The sequence below is a fragment of the Ptychodera flava genome, chromosome 9 (genome assembly GCF_041260155.1).
Source record: "Ptychodera flava strain L36383 chromosome 9, AS_Pfla_20210202, whole genome shotgun sequence".
Lineage (NCBI taxonomy): Eukaryota > Metazoa > Hemichordata > Enteropneusta > Ptychoderidae > Ptychodera > Ptychodera flava.
In genome coordinates this window covers 40,466,851-40,486,805 of record NC_091936.1, presented here as the reverse complement: position 1 = coordinate 40,486,805, position 19,955 = coordinate 40,466,851, and the positions used below count along the sequence as shown (strand labels likewise).

The window sequence follows — 19,955 nt, the reverse complement described above, 5'->3', positions numbered from 1 at the left end:
GGTCAGCATGAAAAGACTCATCCTAAAAAATAAAGAGGCTAGCAAGTGAAATGACATAACGTCACCAGGTAAGATTCACTTACCTGTTGTGAAAATAACACTCAATGAAATTGGCCTAGAATACACAGACTGGTGGGAATTAGAATCATTCGACTGTTCACGTGATAAAATGAGCAAAATATCCTTGAACCAGCACGGTATCCACCTTTGGGTTGGGTTGGTTGGGAAGAAAATGTATTGATAGCTACAAAGTTCTTGATTTAATCTGACACACCATCACTTAAAATACTGTACAAGTTAATGTTAGCAAACTTTGGGTGGGGGGGGGGGGGGGGGGCGAATTAAAGCAGACCAGTTTACAAAGCCATTCCGGCCCCCGAATTTCACGTTACAGTACCCGACTGCACTAGTCAGAACGATGATCAGTATTCATGCCAAATTCACGCAGCTGTCGCACAGACCCTCAGAAATGTAGCCAATACAGTTACAGCTGTAACATTGCAAAGTCACAGTACTTCTTCGGCAGTCTCTCTAAACAATTAGAAGATCGATTGTTGATTTTGAATTTTAAGAGGTCCTAAAGCTTCTGTTGCTGCGTACACTAGGCTAGATAAAAGTACTTGGGAAAATGCCCATGGGTCGAAAGCCCAGCTGCTTTCCTTAAATGCCGTCCTTAATCTGGCTTTGGATAAATCTTCACATGGTGAAAACGAAGAAGCTCTCACAACGAACTCAAATATCTAAAAACTGTCTGAATATTTTCATATGAAATCCGAATACAATGGCCTATAAACTTTTTCATTCTCTTAAATACCAATACGAAACCGTCGAAGATGACTGCTTCAGTAAGTCAGTTGTCAAAACGACAACATTTTAAAATGATCTTATGTGCATGATGGGACAACTCACGCAGTTCATATTCAAGGAACATCGGCGAGCCGTATGCTCTACGATTGACCCTTAATAATGGTATTGTATACGCAGCGAGACAGCCCACCTGACATTAGTACAATCCTTTTTTATCTGCAATTCATATAGGATAAAGTTCATTCGGGGAGCTACTAAATGTCGTGTCTTTCAAGCACTGCTTGTTAATCAAAGCAATAGTGCCAAGCCATGATCTGTCATAGCCATGAGTTACATAGAGACCAACTCGCTCGATAAAACAAACAGTACAGCACAGATAGACAGACAACAAACCAGTACTGATATACACAACAAAGTGGAATTCGTAGAAGAAGAACGTATGGACCTCTGGTAAAGACAACCAAGAAGTATTATTTCATGTCAGGTGTGTCGAAATTTATACGGCAATCTATCTATTCAACTTTACCTGTGCAACAACCATACTAGTTCCCTGATATGGGTTTGATATTTTTATAGTATAATTTGTTGACGCCATAAATATAATCGGCATGGATCAAAATTGGTTATTTGTTAACTATTCCGGTCCCGTACTGCAGAGACGTTCACAGTTCCGCGTTCAGTTCGTCACAATAATCAAACAACTCCACGGACGGAACGTCTGAAGACGGTAAGATTAATTTTATGATTTATTCGTGTTTACATATCGCATTCTTGGTGCCAGCTTGATATTTGTACTGCTTGGTTGATATATGTAACATGGTTTGCGATTCGCCAGTGTGTTCTGGCTACAGCTGCAACTGTTTGACAATTAATATGTCCGTCGTGGCCGAGTGACGAACAAACAGGAATACATAATATACTGATTTAATTTACCTTTGTTGGATTTTTCCTAAGGTTAAAATGGGGATATTTTCTTCAAAACAACCTCCCACGCTGAAAGAGGCCCTACAGGATAGCCCTACGTACACTGCTAGCGACGAGGATTTGGCCAAGTTCAAATTTGAATATGAAAACTTGGTTCTCGAAGGAGGAGGAACCAAAGGCATTGCATATGCTGGTGTTCTTAAGGTAACCAAGGCATCGTTCACAAAAAGCTCTGGAGGGGTGGGAGAATTCGGATTCATCTCTTTTATCGGATCCCCGGTACCATAACAAAATTCTAAGGTACCCACATCAGACACAGAATTTTAAAAACTTTTCGTGTGCCATGCCCCCTGCCGACATCAAAATAGCCTTAATGCTAAGTTTGTATATAAACGCTTAGTCAAGCGTCAGCCTTGTCCTGGTTTAGTGCTGTAATGTAGCAATGTAAATTTGGTTTCATCAAAAATATTTTTCAAAATTGTTTTCAAAATAAAAACAATCTTCATGGAAAAAATATATGGGTTAATGTTTCCATGATATTGATATTAAATGGTTGACATTAATGTTTTCAAGTCCCGTCAGCCGAGTTTTAGTATTGTTCAGGCGCCACCAAGGGGTGTTTGTGAATGCTTCCTTTTCGATCGTTTTGAAACATGAACTCTTCCTTGCGACACTCAAAAATACTGAGAATGGAAAAGTTTCTTTAACCGCTCAGCAGGCATTATAATAAGATAAATCCCTGGTCTCGCAGGTATTCTTGTCATTCTGAGAGAGAGAAAAATTAAAAAATTGTGAACATGATTTTTGCATCATATAGGCTCAAGTTTACGACCAATATGTCACTCGATAGTGTATTTAGACACAGGTAGGCTTTGTGACTTTCGATTATCAAAAAAATCTGTAAAAATGTCCGAAGGCAGATATATTGTGATTATAACGTGTTCGACCCGTTAATGTTACAGTAGGTCATGTTGTAGTGCTTTAGTAGAGTATCATATCTTGTTAGCTGTTGATCTATAACAGTGGTGTTTTCAGACGGGATTCATGCCTTTGGGCTTGTTTTGACTTGTATGTGGTGGAGGGGTTTATGACTTTTAACCCTTCCACCACATAACAATCAAAACCAGCCAGTAAAAGACAAGAATCCCGTCTGAAACACCACAGCCTTCGGACCCACAGCTAATCTATAGGATGGAGTGGAGTGTAACGCTGAACGATATAACATGAATTTAAAATAAATTTGTTTTCAAATATTTTCATAAGCAAGAAAAATACGACAAGAATTTACTTCATTTTGTTTTGTCGGTAAAAGAATGCATGCAGACAACAACCTATATCATCAACTACAAAAGACCCTCGGCTAATATCCAGATGCCTGTGTGTACAAGCTACCGCTAGGTTTGCAAAGGACGCCGATCTTTTCGAATATTATTACCGATTGGGTACTTATCAGACAGATTACACACATTTGTCGCTGACTCCAAATATTACATATTGAAATCCTGTTGAGGTAAAAAAGTGTCAGCCCCACCTAGCAAAATCAACAGCAATACGCGTTTATGACAATGTGATTCATACCAGACCAATCAAGTCTCTGTCCCTGAATAACCTCGCATTCATTCCACGACATGGGTTATCACTGTTTATGATGACGATTCTGTCAATTTGTACTTACAAGGTAAGCTGCACGTACCGAAACAAGGTTCGGACGCCCACAATGGTGCAATAAAAATGCCATGTCGAGGTGTCCCGAGTCGGAGTACCGATGACGTTGTCACGCAACTCTAAGTAGAGCGTGGTACACTGTGGGCAATCAGCAGCTGCTTGGAACACAGGCGTAACACAGCCGTAAGATAAAACTTCAAAGTGGGCTTTATCAGGCTTCATGTTCGATTTTGATTTAACGTACAACAGAATTATCAGACAATGATTTGCCACTGAAAATGAACTAGTGTACTCCGATGTAATTTTGTCTCTACCAAGAATACAGGCGTGTCAGAGATATAGGCTAATTTTATTGGCTTCGTTCCATTCTGAATCAAAAAGAATTTCAAAATAATTGTTTCACCCTACCTTTACCAGAATTGGCAACGTCATTGACTAGAGTAGAAAAACTCCTTTTCTAAACGATGTTTCTCATTTGAAGGTTTTAGATAATGTTGGAATAATGCAGAATCTCAAACGCTACGCCGGAACTAGCGCAGGCGCAATCGTGGTTTGCATGTTGGCTGTTGGTTACACCTCAGATGAAGTGATGGAGTTTATGAATGATGAATCCCTGGAAAAAGCAGCAACTGGTAAAGTTTGAGAATAAACACATTTACTCCAAAATCGCCTTGAACATATTTGCCGTAACATTTACATTTAATAGGATAGTGACGCTACCATATCAGACGTTATAATTTATAAAACGTTTACGGTCGACCTATTTTCTCAACTGACAGTTTCTTTACACTCCTCGTTCTCAAATATGACGATAATGTTATGGTATTTTGAGCATTAAAGTTATACTGACCATGCCATACTGGGACTGTGTTTTGGTCAATTACATCATAGTGTCGGCGTTGACGGCGCTGCACTAAATCCCGACTGACTGTAAACATCACTTACATTTGCTTACGCTGCAAACCTTTAATGTAACTAAACATTTTACAACTGAGTGTATGATTAATGTTAATTCGTCTACTTCCTGCTGTAGATTATCGCTTTGGCATCCTCAGCTTTCTTCCAAACTTAATACGGCACTACGGCTGGAATCATGGCCGGAACATGTTGGAGTGGTTTGGCGACAAATTGAAGGACAAAACTGGAAACGCAGACATAACATTTAAACAGGTATACGTAACTAACTGCTTAAAACTAATTAACTTATTGTTCTAGTCAAGTAATAAAAATACATTTGGCTATTACTGAACTTTAATACATACATACAAGCACGCATACATACATACATACATACATACATACATACATACATACATACCTACGTACATATATATATATAGGCAGTTTGTTTCATGGCTTGCTTTTTCTTAACGCCTCCCTACTCCCCAACATCGTATTTGTCCTGCTCACTTTCTAATGACCTTTAGACTAACTGCAGATCCTTCATGTTTTAATGATCTTAAATCTTGCAGTTGTATGACAAGTATGACAAGGAACTTTGCATCACTGCAGTGAATGTCAATCATTATAACTGCGAATACTGTCACGTGAAAACTACACCCAACATGCCAATCCGAATCGCAGTACGAATGTCCATGTCTATTCCAGGTAAGGACAATGGTCCGCATCGGATGTGCATGTGACGCATGCGTCCTGACTGAGTTATGATTCAAAATTTTAGATGAACGACTTGAGGGATGTAAGCCAAAGCGCCCCTCCAACAGCTGACATAATATAGATTAATCTATATCGATGATTCGGCATGTGCTCGCAAACTTTTCCACAGAAATATCTTGAAGGGTGCGAACAAGGACAATACTTTGTAAGTTATGTGGCAGTCAATCAGTCTGTACGGCAACATACACTTTACGGAATTCTTAGGTTAGATAAAATGAAAAAATTAGTGACAATTCACAAAAAGTACAAAACATGAATAAAAAGTGATTATTACATATATATATATATATATATATATATATATATATATATATATATATATATATATATGTATACATTTTGTGTATATATATATATATATATATATATATATATATATATATATATATATATATATATATATATATATATATATATATATATATATATATATATATATAAGAAACTGTAGGAATTCAGGTGATCCCCAGTGGAGCGTGGAATGGGGTGAAGATAGAAGAAACTTGGGTTGAAACACACTACCACACCTGGTTGTTAGGTTCCAAACGTATTTATTATACCTCAAACACAACGTTTCGCTCTAAGAAGCTCTAAATTTAGAGCGAAACGTTGTGTTTGAAGTATAATAAATACGTTTGGAACCTAACAACCAGGTGTGGTAGTGTGTTTCAACCCAAGTTTCTTCTATATATATATATATATATATATATATATATATATATATATATATATATATATATATATATATATATATATATATATATATACATAAAACTCACTACGCGTATTTCCATTCGCTTCTCAAGCATAGCTGTATCCTATTTATTGCATATTAAGTGTATTATCAAGCAGTGGCATACAGAAAACGTCAAGATACTGATTTATACGTCGATGGAGGACTGCTTGCAAACTTTCCCATCAACTGTTTCGACGGTAAGTTTCCCCTTAACAATATAAATAGCACGAAGATGATCAGGGTCTCTCGGATCAGCGGATCAGTAATTTCGTTGTGCTTACGAAAGCTCCAGGATATGACGGCTATAGACCTTTACAGCTGTGATGAAAATGACACCCTCAAAGCGTTACGCATATTGAGAGAATTTACCCTTTTCGAAGGCTTCTCACTCCGAATCGACAAAATTTGATTAGCCGTTCATTTTTTTCGTCACCGTTATGACCATTTCACAACCAAATCACTTGCATTGGTTCATGCCTACGTGTTATTGTCTTTCCTCCAGGCTGGTGGTTGTCACTCAAACCGGAAGACAGTTTTGTTTTGAAGTTGCACCCTTTGCACGACATCCACAAATTCTATGACAACAAAGTAAGATTTGGAGAATATAACAAGAAAACACTAGGCGTCATGTTGGTAAGTGATGGCGGCTTACTCCTGATGGCGTTTGTCTATTTTGCAAACTAACCTAGAAAAAGTGATCAAAGGGATACTAAAGCAACATTTCTGAAAACATGACAGTGTGTTATGATTATGATACGATAGCAGGAAATTTTGATGTCCTGATAATGTTTGTGTCGTGTTAGATATTCTAACGCTTTCTATTGATTTTAACTTATCAATTTGCCAGTACTCACACGACGAAACAGAGCTGTACGAACACCTCTTTAAAGAAGACAAAGACCCAAACACCGTGATATTGGACACAAAACCCAAAGATCGACCTGACACGGTTTTGGCAAGGCATGTAAACTTTGATATCATTGATTGATTGATTTATTTTACACAATATATCCAATTACGGATAATAACTTTTTGAAATGAAACACACAAGATTTATTTCCTGGGATAAAATAGAACAGCTTAAGCTTCTTAATTTCACCGTGATCCAACTGTGAATAAGGTATACTGCCAACTGTTCCAATTTTGCCACAGTTACCATGGAAAAAGAAAATCTAACCAATCACAGATTTTAAGCGGATGGCTGCTTTTTAAAAACAGCGCCCTCACATGAGCAGTTTGAATACCAAGGAACGCCCCTTTGACCAGATATGGGCATATTTAGATTACAGGTGACTGTATACCCTTAAACAATAAAATGGAGACAGTAACACGACACACACAGTACATCTAGTACATTCGATTCCGGGTTCCAGGTTCCGACAATGATAAATACCAACTCATAGTATTCAGTCCCCGTTCTTTCAATTTGTGTTTTGGTTTCATAAATATATAACCTAAGTAGTTCGAACTGAACCTGAATACAGAGAAAACAAAATTCGTTTACAGGAAACTGAATGAACGGGAAGAAGAGCAGGATCGCCTGGATAAATGCCACGCCGAACTTGCAGAGGCGTTGAACAAACTCCTTAAAGTACTTGGCGAAGCAAAACTCGACTCTCAAAAGCAAATTATTAGCAGAGACACTTTTGAAAATACTTTGAGAAAGGTAAAAATCTTGTGCACTCAACATTTTCAACAAAATTGCACTCTACACTTCAACAAATTACATAACAGAAGGGAGGGTAACAAATGTAGAGCGACCGACATTAAATTTACAATGAGATAAAAAGAAATCGATAAAGGCGCACTGAGCAAAAATATTTCCAAAACCACATGTCATGCACATATCATACACATAGTGCTATTTTCTGATGTAGCATAAATATGAAGATAGATTATAATATTTTAGTGATCGGAGTGCAGACATATTTATTAGCTGTGTACACACTGCACTGTTCCGAAGCTATAGCTATGCAGTGAATGTTGCTTACGTTACAAAGACTCAATTCATTTGGACTGGCCGAAATGATCAGAAACATAAAGAACGCTGGCGCTGGCACAAAGTTTTAAAATAAATGAGTGTGAACCCAGGTTATAAAATAAGCAGTGCTCTTCTTTTCTTGTTGTTGATTTTATAAAATAAAAGACAAACACACAGAGTTACACAATTTTCGTGCTGCCATCAGATTGACTCCGGTCTGTGTTATTTTTCTACCATACAGGCACTGAACGAAGGCACTTTCACTAAGTCAGACGGAAAGATCCTGTTTGGCGACAAATGGAAAGTGGAATCTGTCTGCGACGGAATCGATTTTAACAAGGACGGACAGGTTGGTTGGTTACCATTCATATCTTCATCGTCAGATCACCTCTAGGGGGCGATGTACATAATACAGCGTATTTTACTCAAAATGATTTCAAGATTCGTTCAATTTGCAGTTGAAGATTAAAATATTTGAAGAATTCACCTTTTAGCACGACAAGAAGTTTGGTGAGAAAGAAATGCAAATTATGCAAACCACCCGATTTTCTGACTTCATTTTTCCCATTTTCAACATTTCAAAGAATACATTTCCACTCTGACAAGGTCATGTTTCTTTTCTAAACACTGTACAACAAACACGATAACTCTATTTGGCATTAAAATTCTCACATTTAGAATGAGAGTCCTTTCATTTTGGCTTAACATGATTTTAATCACTTTTTTGAATGTCATTCTTTCATTTTCTGCCATTTATGAATTAGAATAGATAATGCGAATTCAAACTTTCGATTTTTGAAACATAAACTTTAGTTTCACATGAGAAATTAAATTTCTTAACGTAGTATCAAGATTTTGACTGAAAATTAATATTAATTCTTAATACCAAAAATTAATATTTTTACCTCGAATATGTAGACCTTCATCCTTCGAGTGACTTGTGGCCGCCATACTAAACTTTAGATTATCTGCTTATTGAAATATATAGTACGAGGTACGAGGCACGTTTCATGTCGTCTTTGATGAGAAATATTGCTTTATCACTATATTGCTTTGACAAAAATGTATTGGTGAAGTGCTATGCCACCGTGAAGCACAAGCATTATCCACGGTCCCTCCACCGTGCGTTATCATACAAAGTCACACAAATCTTGCATGTACATATTTTTCCACATAGAGGGTTCCTATGCAGTGACTATTATAATGTGTGGTGTGTGAGCAAATATTGGTTGTATGCGACTAAGAAATGTACTCAGATATTTGAAAAAAAAAATATTCAAAAGATTTGTATCATTCCTTTCAAATTCGTGGGTATGGTCATTTGAGTCATTATTGATATTTATGAATTTCAGTAGAGCATATATGGTCAAAGTTACTGATTTCAGACTGTCCACGAATTAGCGCCGCCAGTGTGATATAGCATGTTTACTACTCAGAATTTGAGAAAAATCCACAACAATAAACAAATGCAAAAGGACGCCAATAGCTTACTTTAATAATTCATGTAGTGTTAGGTTAAACCGACTGGATAAATTGCGTCTGGTGCAAAGCTCTTTACTACAAATACATATGGCTTCTACTGCATTGTTACACTATGTATTCGAGCATAACCAATGCTTCCGATTCCACTGCTATCTGTATGGTGTTCCATGGTTAACTGCTAACTGTATGGTGTTCCATGGTTAAACTCATTCCCTGAGCAGATTACCTATCAAGAGCTGGTGAGGTTTGCCGAAGAAAGGGGGTGTGACATAGAGAGCAGATTCATCGGGTACGAACGCAAGGACATCAACACCGTCAGCGACTATCTGGTTTCACTCCTGGATACAGTTTTGGTGAATTTGAAACGGATACATATTACTGTGAGTATATTTTCACGAACAACATACTCTACGTGTAGAACAAAATGAAAATAAAGAAACCCCTTCCTCCTCTTGTTTCTTGTCTTACGTGCCTGTCTATTATTGGATACATAATTTGATGCAAGCAATAAAGGCTCGTTTTTCTGAAACAAGACGTCCATCACAGTCTCAAGGAATTTACCTGTGGGAGCGTGTTTGGGCCCGTCGACTCTTTGAACCACTTTCAGACTACTCGTCTACTAAGTCAGTATATTCCCTTCATTCAAATGCGCGGGGATGATGTTTCTAAATCCCTTGCCACGGCTTCATAATTATCTCTCTCCACTTTTCCATGTCTACCAGTCTGTCTCCTTCTGTTTATCTCCTTTCTCAGTCTGTGTCTGTTTCTTTCGGACTGTCTATTTCTGTCCGTGTCTGTCTGACATCTGTTTTGTTTTTGACCCTTACCACTACCTCTTTTCTTTAGGACAAGGACTTGCAGCGTACAATTCCTGTGAATGTCGAATACATTGGTACGCTGGATTTCGACTTGGAGACGAAAGATAAAGTATTTGGAATAGAGGTGAGTTGGCATTATGCTGACAGTGCCCACTGCCAAGAAGTGTACAGGACACTTCCTGTGGTGATAATTAAGGTAGAACGCGCCCCTGGAAAAGTTATTCGGACTATCAAACTTTTATCAGCGTTCTTTTCGCCTAGCATTTGTGGAGTTCATTTTGAAGCTTATAGAGTAAATAAAGGTTTCATCGGCTCAGTTCGGCTTAGTTTTGTGAAAATCGGCAATAGCATTTTCCCTAACACAGATAACACAGGGATGGTCGCCATTTTGAATTTCAAATATCGGTAACTGTTGGGTGATTTTTTCTCAAGAATTAAGATTTGCTTGGTGATCCCGATTTTGATTCTCGATTTCGAAAGAGAATGATTGAAAGTTTGCCAGTGAAATTCGTTCATTTTCGGGACTAGAACTACTTTAAAGCATACGGATTGTCAAACAATTATGAGACGAGGCTAATCCGCACGATCGATGTGACAAGGTCAAATGATGGACCTATTGCCAGTATTGAGAGACACAGAGGAAGACAGCTAAACGCGTCGCGACATTTGGGTCAGAGTTCAACGGGTGTACTCAGGCTGTGGGTAACAATGGTGAATAGAGAGAGCCGCCTTCAAACCAAAATACCGACACATAGAATAGACCGACACACAGACAGATATGAAGACAATTTCTTTGCAAAGTAGTTGGATGATAATGATGGTTTATTCATATTCATCTCATCATTTTTCAACAGCAAGGAATGAAGGCAACAAGACATTTCCTGAAGTACCATCACCAGTAGGAAAAAGGGTTACTGATTTGTTCCCTAAACCACATGTGGACACTCTTGTGCCTTACAGTAACATTCATTTTGTCATGAACAAATCTGTCCTGAGTGGACCGTGAAAATCTTATAAAAATACGATACGGTGGTTTACATATGAAAATTATGAAAGTAAAGTAAGAGGCGGACAAGAATTATTTGATATATTATTATCAATACTTTTTTCGTATAAGTCAGACAATTAAAAGTTCACGTTTTGAAAGTGTTTTGAAAGTGGAAAAACAGAGATGCACGAAAATAACAGATCCAGAAGCTTTATCACCCTAAAGTAATAATGTAACACTTTCCTCATCCCCATCCCCATGATTTCAGATGTTTCAAGTTGATCTATGGTAATCAAATTGACTGATAGTAACGATTTCCAGCAGACGTAGCTTCCGGTCATTCGCTGATCCTGTTTACACTCTCAGTCTTGAAGTAACCGTCTGTCTTGCGTTGAGTGATGTGTTGCTTTTACAGATGCTTAAGTTCTTAGAAATGACCGGAGGTTGACGTTGACTCAAGCTTCCAGTTGATAGATCATGCCATCTTGGTTTGAAAATATTTCCTGTCCTTTAATATTTTCCGCCGTATCTTTATTTAATTAAAGCTGTATGCTAAGTCAATCATTGATTATAATATGTAGCTTTGGAAAATAAGTTGTATACTATCTAGACAAAAGTAGAGTTGGACATTTTCAAGTTGAGTCTTCACCGTTGCTGTTTAGTAACAAAGATCTAAAGTGGTGCTTACAACCACAGTCGCTTGTGAACCGATACACGGCAGCCGCTGCGTGGTATACATTCAGGCTCTGGCATTAGAAAAGTGGGCCTACTTTTCGTAGGCATACCACACAGCGCGGCCGTCGTGTATCGGTTCAAAAGCGACCGTGCTTACAAGAGACAACTGAGACAACTTGGTGAGTCAGCGTCAGTCACTGAAAGCATCACGATCCCAGACCGGTACCTCAATCCATAGACCGTAAAGTAAAGGGGACCTAAGAAATTGGCAGAGAATTTCGAGTATACTGATGCAGCACGGCTAAATAATCCGAAGATCTGGCAGAATCAATCAGCGACAAAAACAAGAGATGGCCCAACCAGCAGAAGTACTGCTAAACCAGCAGCACGATCAACTCCATGGTGATATGTAGTGGCGCATGGAAGATACACTTCAGTGGATGGTGGTGAACCTCATAGACCGTAAAGAAAAGTGAAGAAAAGACGTAACAATAAGAGTAAAACTCTGTAGGAATTTACTCGTCAACATGATACATAGACAGCATGCAAAACAGATTCGGGAAACGCTATAACTTGGTGGGGACACCGGTGATAACTTACTTGTAATGCCGCGTAGGTGACAGGGACGAATATACTCCACAATAGCTACGGGTGTTGCAACAGTTTCGATTCAAAACTGAGTTCTGTCCACTGAGTTGTAAAAAAGCCTGGGATTAGAATGTTTTGCACTAGTGATTTATGCAATCTTGATAGCAATCATGGCTTATTTCTCAGCAACATTTGCTTCGAAGTCATTTTAAAACTATTGTACGAGACAATACAGACTTTTGAAAATATTAAATAATATTTGTCGGTCGAAATCAGCCCCCGTTCGTCATTATTTAAATGCTCTTTCTTACATAAAGAGCTAGATATCAGTCATCAACACACTTGTCATATCATATCAATTACTTGTAAAGATAGACTGTAGAAATCTATGAGGACAGAAAGAGGCAATGCTTAAGTCTTATTGAGCTCCCTACATTTAATTCATGGGACGACTACATTAAATTTTTTAACCTTTTTCAAAAAATATAAAAGATAAGGCAACTACAAAGAACAAAAGCCATGACAAATAACAGCAAAGACGGAATAGAAAACATAGGGAAATGCTTTCACTTCTTAACTTATCGATATTTTCGGGGAAAAAAAGAAATACATCTTCTGAAATTTCTGCATACTGTAATAAATCATTGCAATGCAGTGTGACAAATTCTTTACAGAGAATAGATGTACGTGTGCAATTTATTCCAAGTAAATATAAAAGTCCGTGGGGTGTTTCACCTTATGTAGTAAAGGATCTGATACACCGATGAGTTTCCCCAAAGTTGATTTTATTATTCAAGACACAGCTGAGCTAATCCTTCTGTTCATAAGGCGGTAGCTGGCATGTATATTGCATCCTGTGAGCAGTCGAAGACCATGGTTTCCACGTGAACACGACCCATACGATGCTGACTGATATTCGCATTACGTGTATTTTTGAGTGGTTAGAAGCTCACCAGATTTCCGACATCGCACCTGCAAACGCCTAAATTCTTTGTGAATGTAGAACCTTTCTCGAGTGGAATATGATGTCTTATTTAAGTCGCTGATCAAGCCATCTCATGTCATCTAGTGCGCCCGTATGCAGAGTGAATAGCCCAATAAGCGAAAGGAAGTGGAAAATTTGATGACTGTTGAATACGTAGTCAAATAGACCTGGAGACCAACGTTCCGGGATACGACAGACATTTATAGTGGCTCCGATGAGTGAAAGAACTTCAGTACAAATGATATATTGAAGAGCCGTTGGGCTGCCTCCTAGATAGCCCGTGGCACGGAGGTAGATTGCGATATACCTTGCTAGTGATGGTACGAGGAAGGCAATGGCGCGATCAAGCTGTGTTCGACTCGACAGTACCATTCGTAACGACACGATAGAGAATAGCACATAAAGTCCTGCCGGAACGAGCCAGCCACCTATCGACCTATCACCAAATGTTGCACTCACATTTGCAAGACAGCCTGCAAAACAAAAACAAAACAAAACAAAAACCAACAAAAATAACAAAACAGAAAAAGAAACAAATCACTTAAGTGATATTGAAATTGAAGGATACACTTGAAAAGCAAACAAATTTTAACTGTAGAACATTGGACCTGCCTTCTGCAAAAATGTAAGTTGTATTCATTGAGAAAAATCAAAGAAAATCGATCTATCCGAACGCTTCCAGTGCGTGAAACTCATGGAATGTACTTTTTGAGTACTTTATTGTAGTTGACATGCAAACGTTATTCATACGAAAAACGTGGTTTTGCACGGTCAGTTGTTACCTGCCAGACAGCACGAGTTTTGCCATGATTCACGTTTGCCACAGAAAACATAGCAAACCGAGTATCAAGTCCTGTATTCGCAAACTCACCAAAAGTGTTCACCGTCCATATGCCGCAAACATCGATTCGGAGTAATTTCTTGTAAACCGTCCGTCCCCGGCAATGATTCATACACAAATGATAGGCGACGCTGCCACTGAGGACGACGACGACGGACGCAGAGTGGAGTATTGATAGCCACGTGACCGATCCTGAGATGGTTTGCCACGGTAAGTGAACGGGCATCATCAATAAAATGTAAAGCAATGGAAGCACTGGAAAAAGGAAAGAAAGATTCAATTCCCAATAACGAATGGAAAATGTAACTTTGATCATTAGAGAGTAGAAGTACATCACTTTTAAGGTATTATAAAATGTTCTCCCTCCCAACCCCTCTCTCTTATAAATACGTATCACACATATCATTGGGTGACACATACACACACACACATATATATTACATATATATAACATCATAAATTGAGGATAGTTTGTTGAGAGAGCAAGAGCGACACAAACGATACACTAGGATATTAAATTAATACCATGGAAGTAGTTCCGTGCGTATTTCACACTCTAAAACCCGTGATCAACGGTTGTCTAAAACATGCCCCTCCCCTACACCCCAAACCCACTCCTTAATATTTCAGGGAAGCTCCGTAAAAGTGTACAGAGGCTAGAAAGCGGGGTATTCTTCCTTGGAATTCATTATAAAGAAGAGCAAGACGGTGAGTGAAAGCAGAACAGTTCACTATAATTTTATAACGGTAAATGTATATCATTCGAATAATACTGTTTTCAAGAATGTCTTCACCATGTATCTCTCGGTTGCCATGCGGAAGTGGATGTGGGTGTGTTTGTGGTGTTGAGAAAGAAGTTGGTAAAATGAAACCGGCTATTAGCTTTCGGGGAGAGGGGCTGGATGATTTTTGAAAAAAGTGGTTGCTGGCAATTTTTACGGATAATATTGTCTGCCCAGTGGGCAGGGAAAAATTTGCTTCAAGGAAGGCTGTAAGAAAGATAATTTGTTGCCGTGTACCCTAAGATAGCAGATTGTGTCTTCAGTGGTCTCTGGAGCTACCGCCTACGGGGTTGATATAGGGCCGAGCTTTAATTGATTAATATGCAGCATAGGATATATTGTATGAATAGACTAGTGGAAATATGCAAGAAGGAACCTGAGTATGCATGAATGTATACTTGTATACTGGTAATTTGCAAGTTGTTTACAAATGCATTACTGCTAAGCGTCAGATAATGAATTTTCCAATATTTGCCATTCAGTTTAATATGTATATGAACTTTAAAGTTAACATTTTTGAACCGATTTTTATTGCAAAAGAAAGCAATGGTATCACCGATGACATTATGTTGTATGTCATTTGATAAAATATTTAATGAAGAAAATAAAACTTTTCAGCTGCAACTCAAATCTCAGTAAATAATTTTAATTTCTGATATTCATTGCACATGCAATTGCATTAACGCCAGTCTTCTGTAAAACACGTTGACATTGACATAGTTTTTAAACAATGATGGAAATAGAAAAAGTTATGACCAGTTAAAACTTTCAACACCCTGACAGGTTAAAACTAAACAGCATACTATTATTCTGCATCATACAAACACCTCTTATTAAACAGGAACTTCCCCTATAAAAGCAGGATTCTCGTAAGTCTATGCAAATGTAAAAAAGCCACGTTACTGATCGTCTTTGATCCCAGAATCCCATAATTTTGCCATGTTTAAGGCGTTCATTGTCACTGAATCTTGCATTTGATGTCTGTGAATATATAGCGACTACTCTTGAGTCGAAAATAAACTTTAAAAATGTTCCGTTTTTTGTCGGAGAGCGCATGTGTTTCAAAATGTATTCCCTGTACGACCATTTGACCCGTCTTTGCATATGTCCCGAAATTGCCCAACATGATTATTCAAATTTATCGTACGGTCAAAGCGATGCTATGAGAATTTAAAAACTCCCGCCCAGGGTATGCAAGTAGCTGCGTCATCATTAATCCCCCTATTGTGCCCCCACGGTCCTTTTAACTCCGCTTTTACCTCTAATATTGTGCGTCGTAAACTCTGATGAAAACTGCTGAAGCAATGAAAGAACAATTAACATGCATAAATCCTTACTAATAACCATGAAGTAGTATTTTACATGATAGCAAATCTTTGCTGTACAAAAAAAATTTCACAATATTTTGAGAATAAATATTTGAAGAATAAATACACACTATATAAAACTTTGTTGAAATCAAGTAAAACAACTCTACATACTTTTTTCAACCTGAAAAAGCTAACTGTACTTGAGAAAAAAGGTACAGAAAAGCTACTTTGTCCCTAAACGGCAAATTTTGTAGAATGCTTGGTAGCTGACAACCAAAGTTCAATCTTCAAACAACCAGAAAGAGTATTTCTGCAGCCTTATATTTGGTTGATAACGGAAAAGCTACGCTGTCCGAAATCAACTCATCTAACTGAATACGAACATCTGTAGCAACCTGCGGAGTGATTTTCAAAAGAACTACACAGGCTGTTTAATGGAAGATTTGTAACTATCAATTAAAAATAAAGACAAAAATGATAGGAGATTGTAGATAGGTAGAGGTAACATTATTCATGATTTGTATATATTGAATAATCAAGAAGTGTCCGGATCTGTTTTGAGAATTCCTGAATGATGCACTCACATGCAAGACACCAGTCCTGGTCATTTCCTAATATAGTGATGTTCCACAGTACTGGAAATATCTCAACTTGAAGACTCTTTATGATTTGCACCATCGGAGATTCCTTGGTAAAGTCAACAATGTCTTTCATTTTTAGACATATTCATAGACTACTTTTAAAAATTCTGAAAACATGCTTTTCAGCACACCATTCTTCCCTATTCCCATTTTAAACGATATGGAAAATTATGGTTGATTTAGAGATTTACTAGTAGAGATTAGGGACTGGTCAGTTTCTTCAGCCTGGGGGGGGGGTGGATTCATGGGGGGGGGGGTCACCCTGTTTTTGACTTTGGTGATAGGGGGGGGGTCACCATGTTTTTGAAATGCCCAATAGGGGGGGTCAGTGTGTTTTTGAATTTTGACACAGGCTCATCATTGCCTAAAATGCTAGTGTCAGCCACAAATTTCATCATTCAGTTGTATTTTTCGGCGCGCCCTTCGGGCGCGTAACTTTAATAATCAGTCATATTTTTCAGCACGCCCAACTTTAACATATCAAGCATACATACATCAGAGATATCTGTATGTTCAATATTTTTCAGCGTGCTCTTCAAGCGCATTACTTTAATATATCAGACATTTTTCAGCATGCCCTTCAGGTGCATGACTTTAATATACCAGGCATATATATCAGAGATATCAGGATGTTTCATATTTTTCGGCGCGCCCTTCGGGCGCCATACTTGAATAAATCAGAGATATCTTGATGTTTGCTAAGTGAAAGTGTACCATTATGAAATCTGCATTTCATATGAAAAGGATGACAAATTCTGTTCTCTCTATGAGAATTCAGTATGAGAAAGCAACATGCACAAATATTTCACAATATATATTTGATACAGTGACTTATTTTAGAGATAGAAAAATGACAAGATATCTTTCCTTCTCATTGATGCAATTATTTTCCTTTGTTTCACAGGTTTTCTGTAGAAAGATGCTTTTTATGAACAAAATAACAGTTAAAAAAGGCAGTTTTTGTCATTATAGCTGTGCTTTTATGGTTTCAATTTACAAGAAAAGGTCCTCTCAGACACTGTACACATCAGATTTGGCTAAAAAAGCTCTCTATGGCTCCTCAGGAAATTTAATTGGATGGTTGGCAAGTCTTAACACCCATCAAAGTTTTTGATTCACTGCTTTTTCCTCTTTGATATTAATGATTGACATCCATTTCTGTACAACAGTTCAGGACATCTGGTTAAGCATAGAAAGTGTGAAATACATTCACAGCTCATTCAAAATACAGCTCATTCAAAATGTACTGTATTCAAACTTTAAGATTGACACTTTGAAAGTCCTATCTTACAACTGACATGTCAACAATTTCATTAAAAACATAGAATGACTATTTAAAATATAAATATACGGTATGTAAAATGTAAAATATAATACATACATACATACATACATACATATATATATATATATATATACACACACATATATATATATATATATATATATATATATAATATATATATAATATATATATATATATATTATATATATGACGTTATGTCCACCTTTTATTTTACCTATGTCGCGCCCCAGGGGGGGGGGTCACCCTGTTTTCGAAATTTGGAATAGGGGGGTCACCCTGTTTTCAAAATTTGGAATGGGGGGGTCAGCCACTTTTTGACGTCGGCAAAAAATAATCCACCGGCCCCCCCAGGCCGAAGAAACTGACCAGTCCCTTAGTATTTTTGCAAAATTTTCCACAGGTTAGTGTCGACAACGATACAGAATAATCTGATTGAAAGCAAGGGGACTAGTTACACCTGTTTTATGAAACAAAAGGATATTGATTTTTTCCCAACGGAAATGACAAAAGAAAGTTAATTACTGCTTTTCTAAGAGAATGACCCCTACAGTTTGCCATAACTTGCTTCCCAAGGGTAACTGCAGAGTATGTAACTTTACTTTTGCAATTTTTACTGAAATATCTGACCGCAATTATATTAAATGTTATTTAAAAAATTATATGATTTCCGTTACTGCTAATACACAGGGCAGGAAAACTTATAAGAAAGAAACCTTTATTTGTTTGAATCAAACGCGATTGTGGGTAATTTATAGTTCTATGCGCATGATACCATAGTTTGCAAATCAGCGACTTTGGTCTTTGTGAAAAATTGCTTTGACTCTTCTTGACAAATTTCTTACAAGGTACCCTTTAAAAAGCAAATTTTCTTGCCAGGATAAGTGAAAAACAAAATGTTGCCATACCTATTTCCTACAGCCCCCCCCGAAATCAAATGGTCTGCCCCTAAGAAATCTTTCATCGATTCTCGGAAGCGCGAGTCGCGACCTGGCGTTGCTCGTGACGTTTTCTACGTCTAAGCATAGCTTCTAATGTCTACGGTCTCACAGAATTCAGGACCCGGTCATATATACAATGTTACAAGGACAAGCCTTGGCAGTTCGGTGTTTATCAAGACCTTCGTTTCTTTTTTCTGCTAATGACCTGGACGATTACACTGAAACATCATCAACTGTCATACTATGGCAATTTATTTGAAGATGTGTCCACCACCAGCAGTAGGTATATAATGGTGGGAAGCGATGAAGTATCGCATTGATCGAACAGGACCTTTGACAGGCCGTGAGAAACAACGAGTTGAAAATCGAAGGTCACTATAGAACACGTACACACATTTACTCTGCGCAGTCACCATGTTCATACTTACGGTGGGAGTACACATTAATTGACTCGTTGTGGAAGTAGAAAAGGCTGTAAAGACATCCTACAACGGACATAAGAGGCCTGTAACCGGTCAACACAAACCGATTGAACCGGAGATGATCAGGCATACATGCGAAGTCCACTAGACGTACAGACGTCGACATGTCAGATTTGTTCCGTGTCAACCCTATGTCAGCTCAACCGCCAACCACTGAACTTTACTGTTGTGAATACAATAGCTCTGTGACCTTGGCATACCTCGGCAATGTGACGTCACCCATGGACACATATGCGGGGTGGCGCTCGGGTCATGGAGGTGGGCGGGAGATTGGAATATTTACCGTTCATGGCAAAAGACTGCACGCAAAGGATTTCATCGTAGCATTT

General features: G+C 38.0%; 2 protein-coding genes across 2 annotated transcripts; one reads left to right on the top strand and one right to left on the bottom strand.

Annotated features, from left to right (window-relative positions):
• The first annotated feature begins 1,048 nt into the window (after positions 1–1,048).
• On the top strand, positions 1,049–11,069 carry LOC139140988 (uncharacterized). The gene is made up of 13 exons (XM_070710510.1): positions 1,049–1,534; positions 1,762–1,935; positions 3,878–4,028; positions 4,430–4,566; positions 4,869–5,004; positions 5,911–6,006; positions 6,312–6,442; positions 6,657–6,769; positions 7,316–7,475; positions 8,032–8,139; positions 9,494–9,652; positions 10,119–10,214; positions 10,945–11,069. The coding sequence occupies exons 2-13, from the start codon at positions 1,768–1,770 to the stop codon at positions 10,990–10,992; spliced, it is 1,503 nt and encodes a 500-aa protein (XP_070566611.1). The 5' UTR covers positions 1,049–1,534; positions 1,762–1,767; the 3' UTR covers positions 10,993–11,069.
• LOC139140991 (progestin and adipoQ receptor family member 4-like) lies at positions 10,901–19,838 on the bottom strand. The gene is made up of 3 exons (XM_070710513.1): positions 19,573–19,838; positions 14,198–14,422; positions 10,901–13,799 (listed from the first exon to the last, which is right to left on the bottom strand). Exons 1-3 carry the CDS (start codon positions 19,730–19,732, stop codon positions 13,372–13,374), a joined length of 813 nt encoding a protein of 270 aa, XP_070566614.1. The 5' UTR covers positions 19,733–19,838; the 3' UTR covers positions 10,901–13,371.
• Between the last annotated feature and the right edge of the window lie 117 nt (positions 19,839–19,955).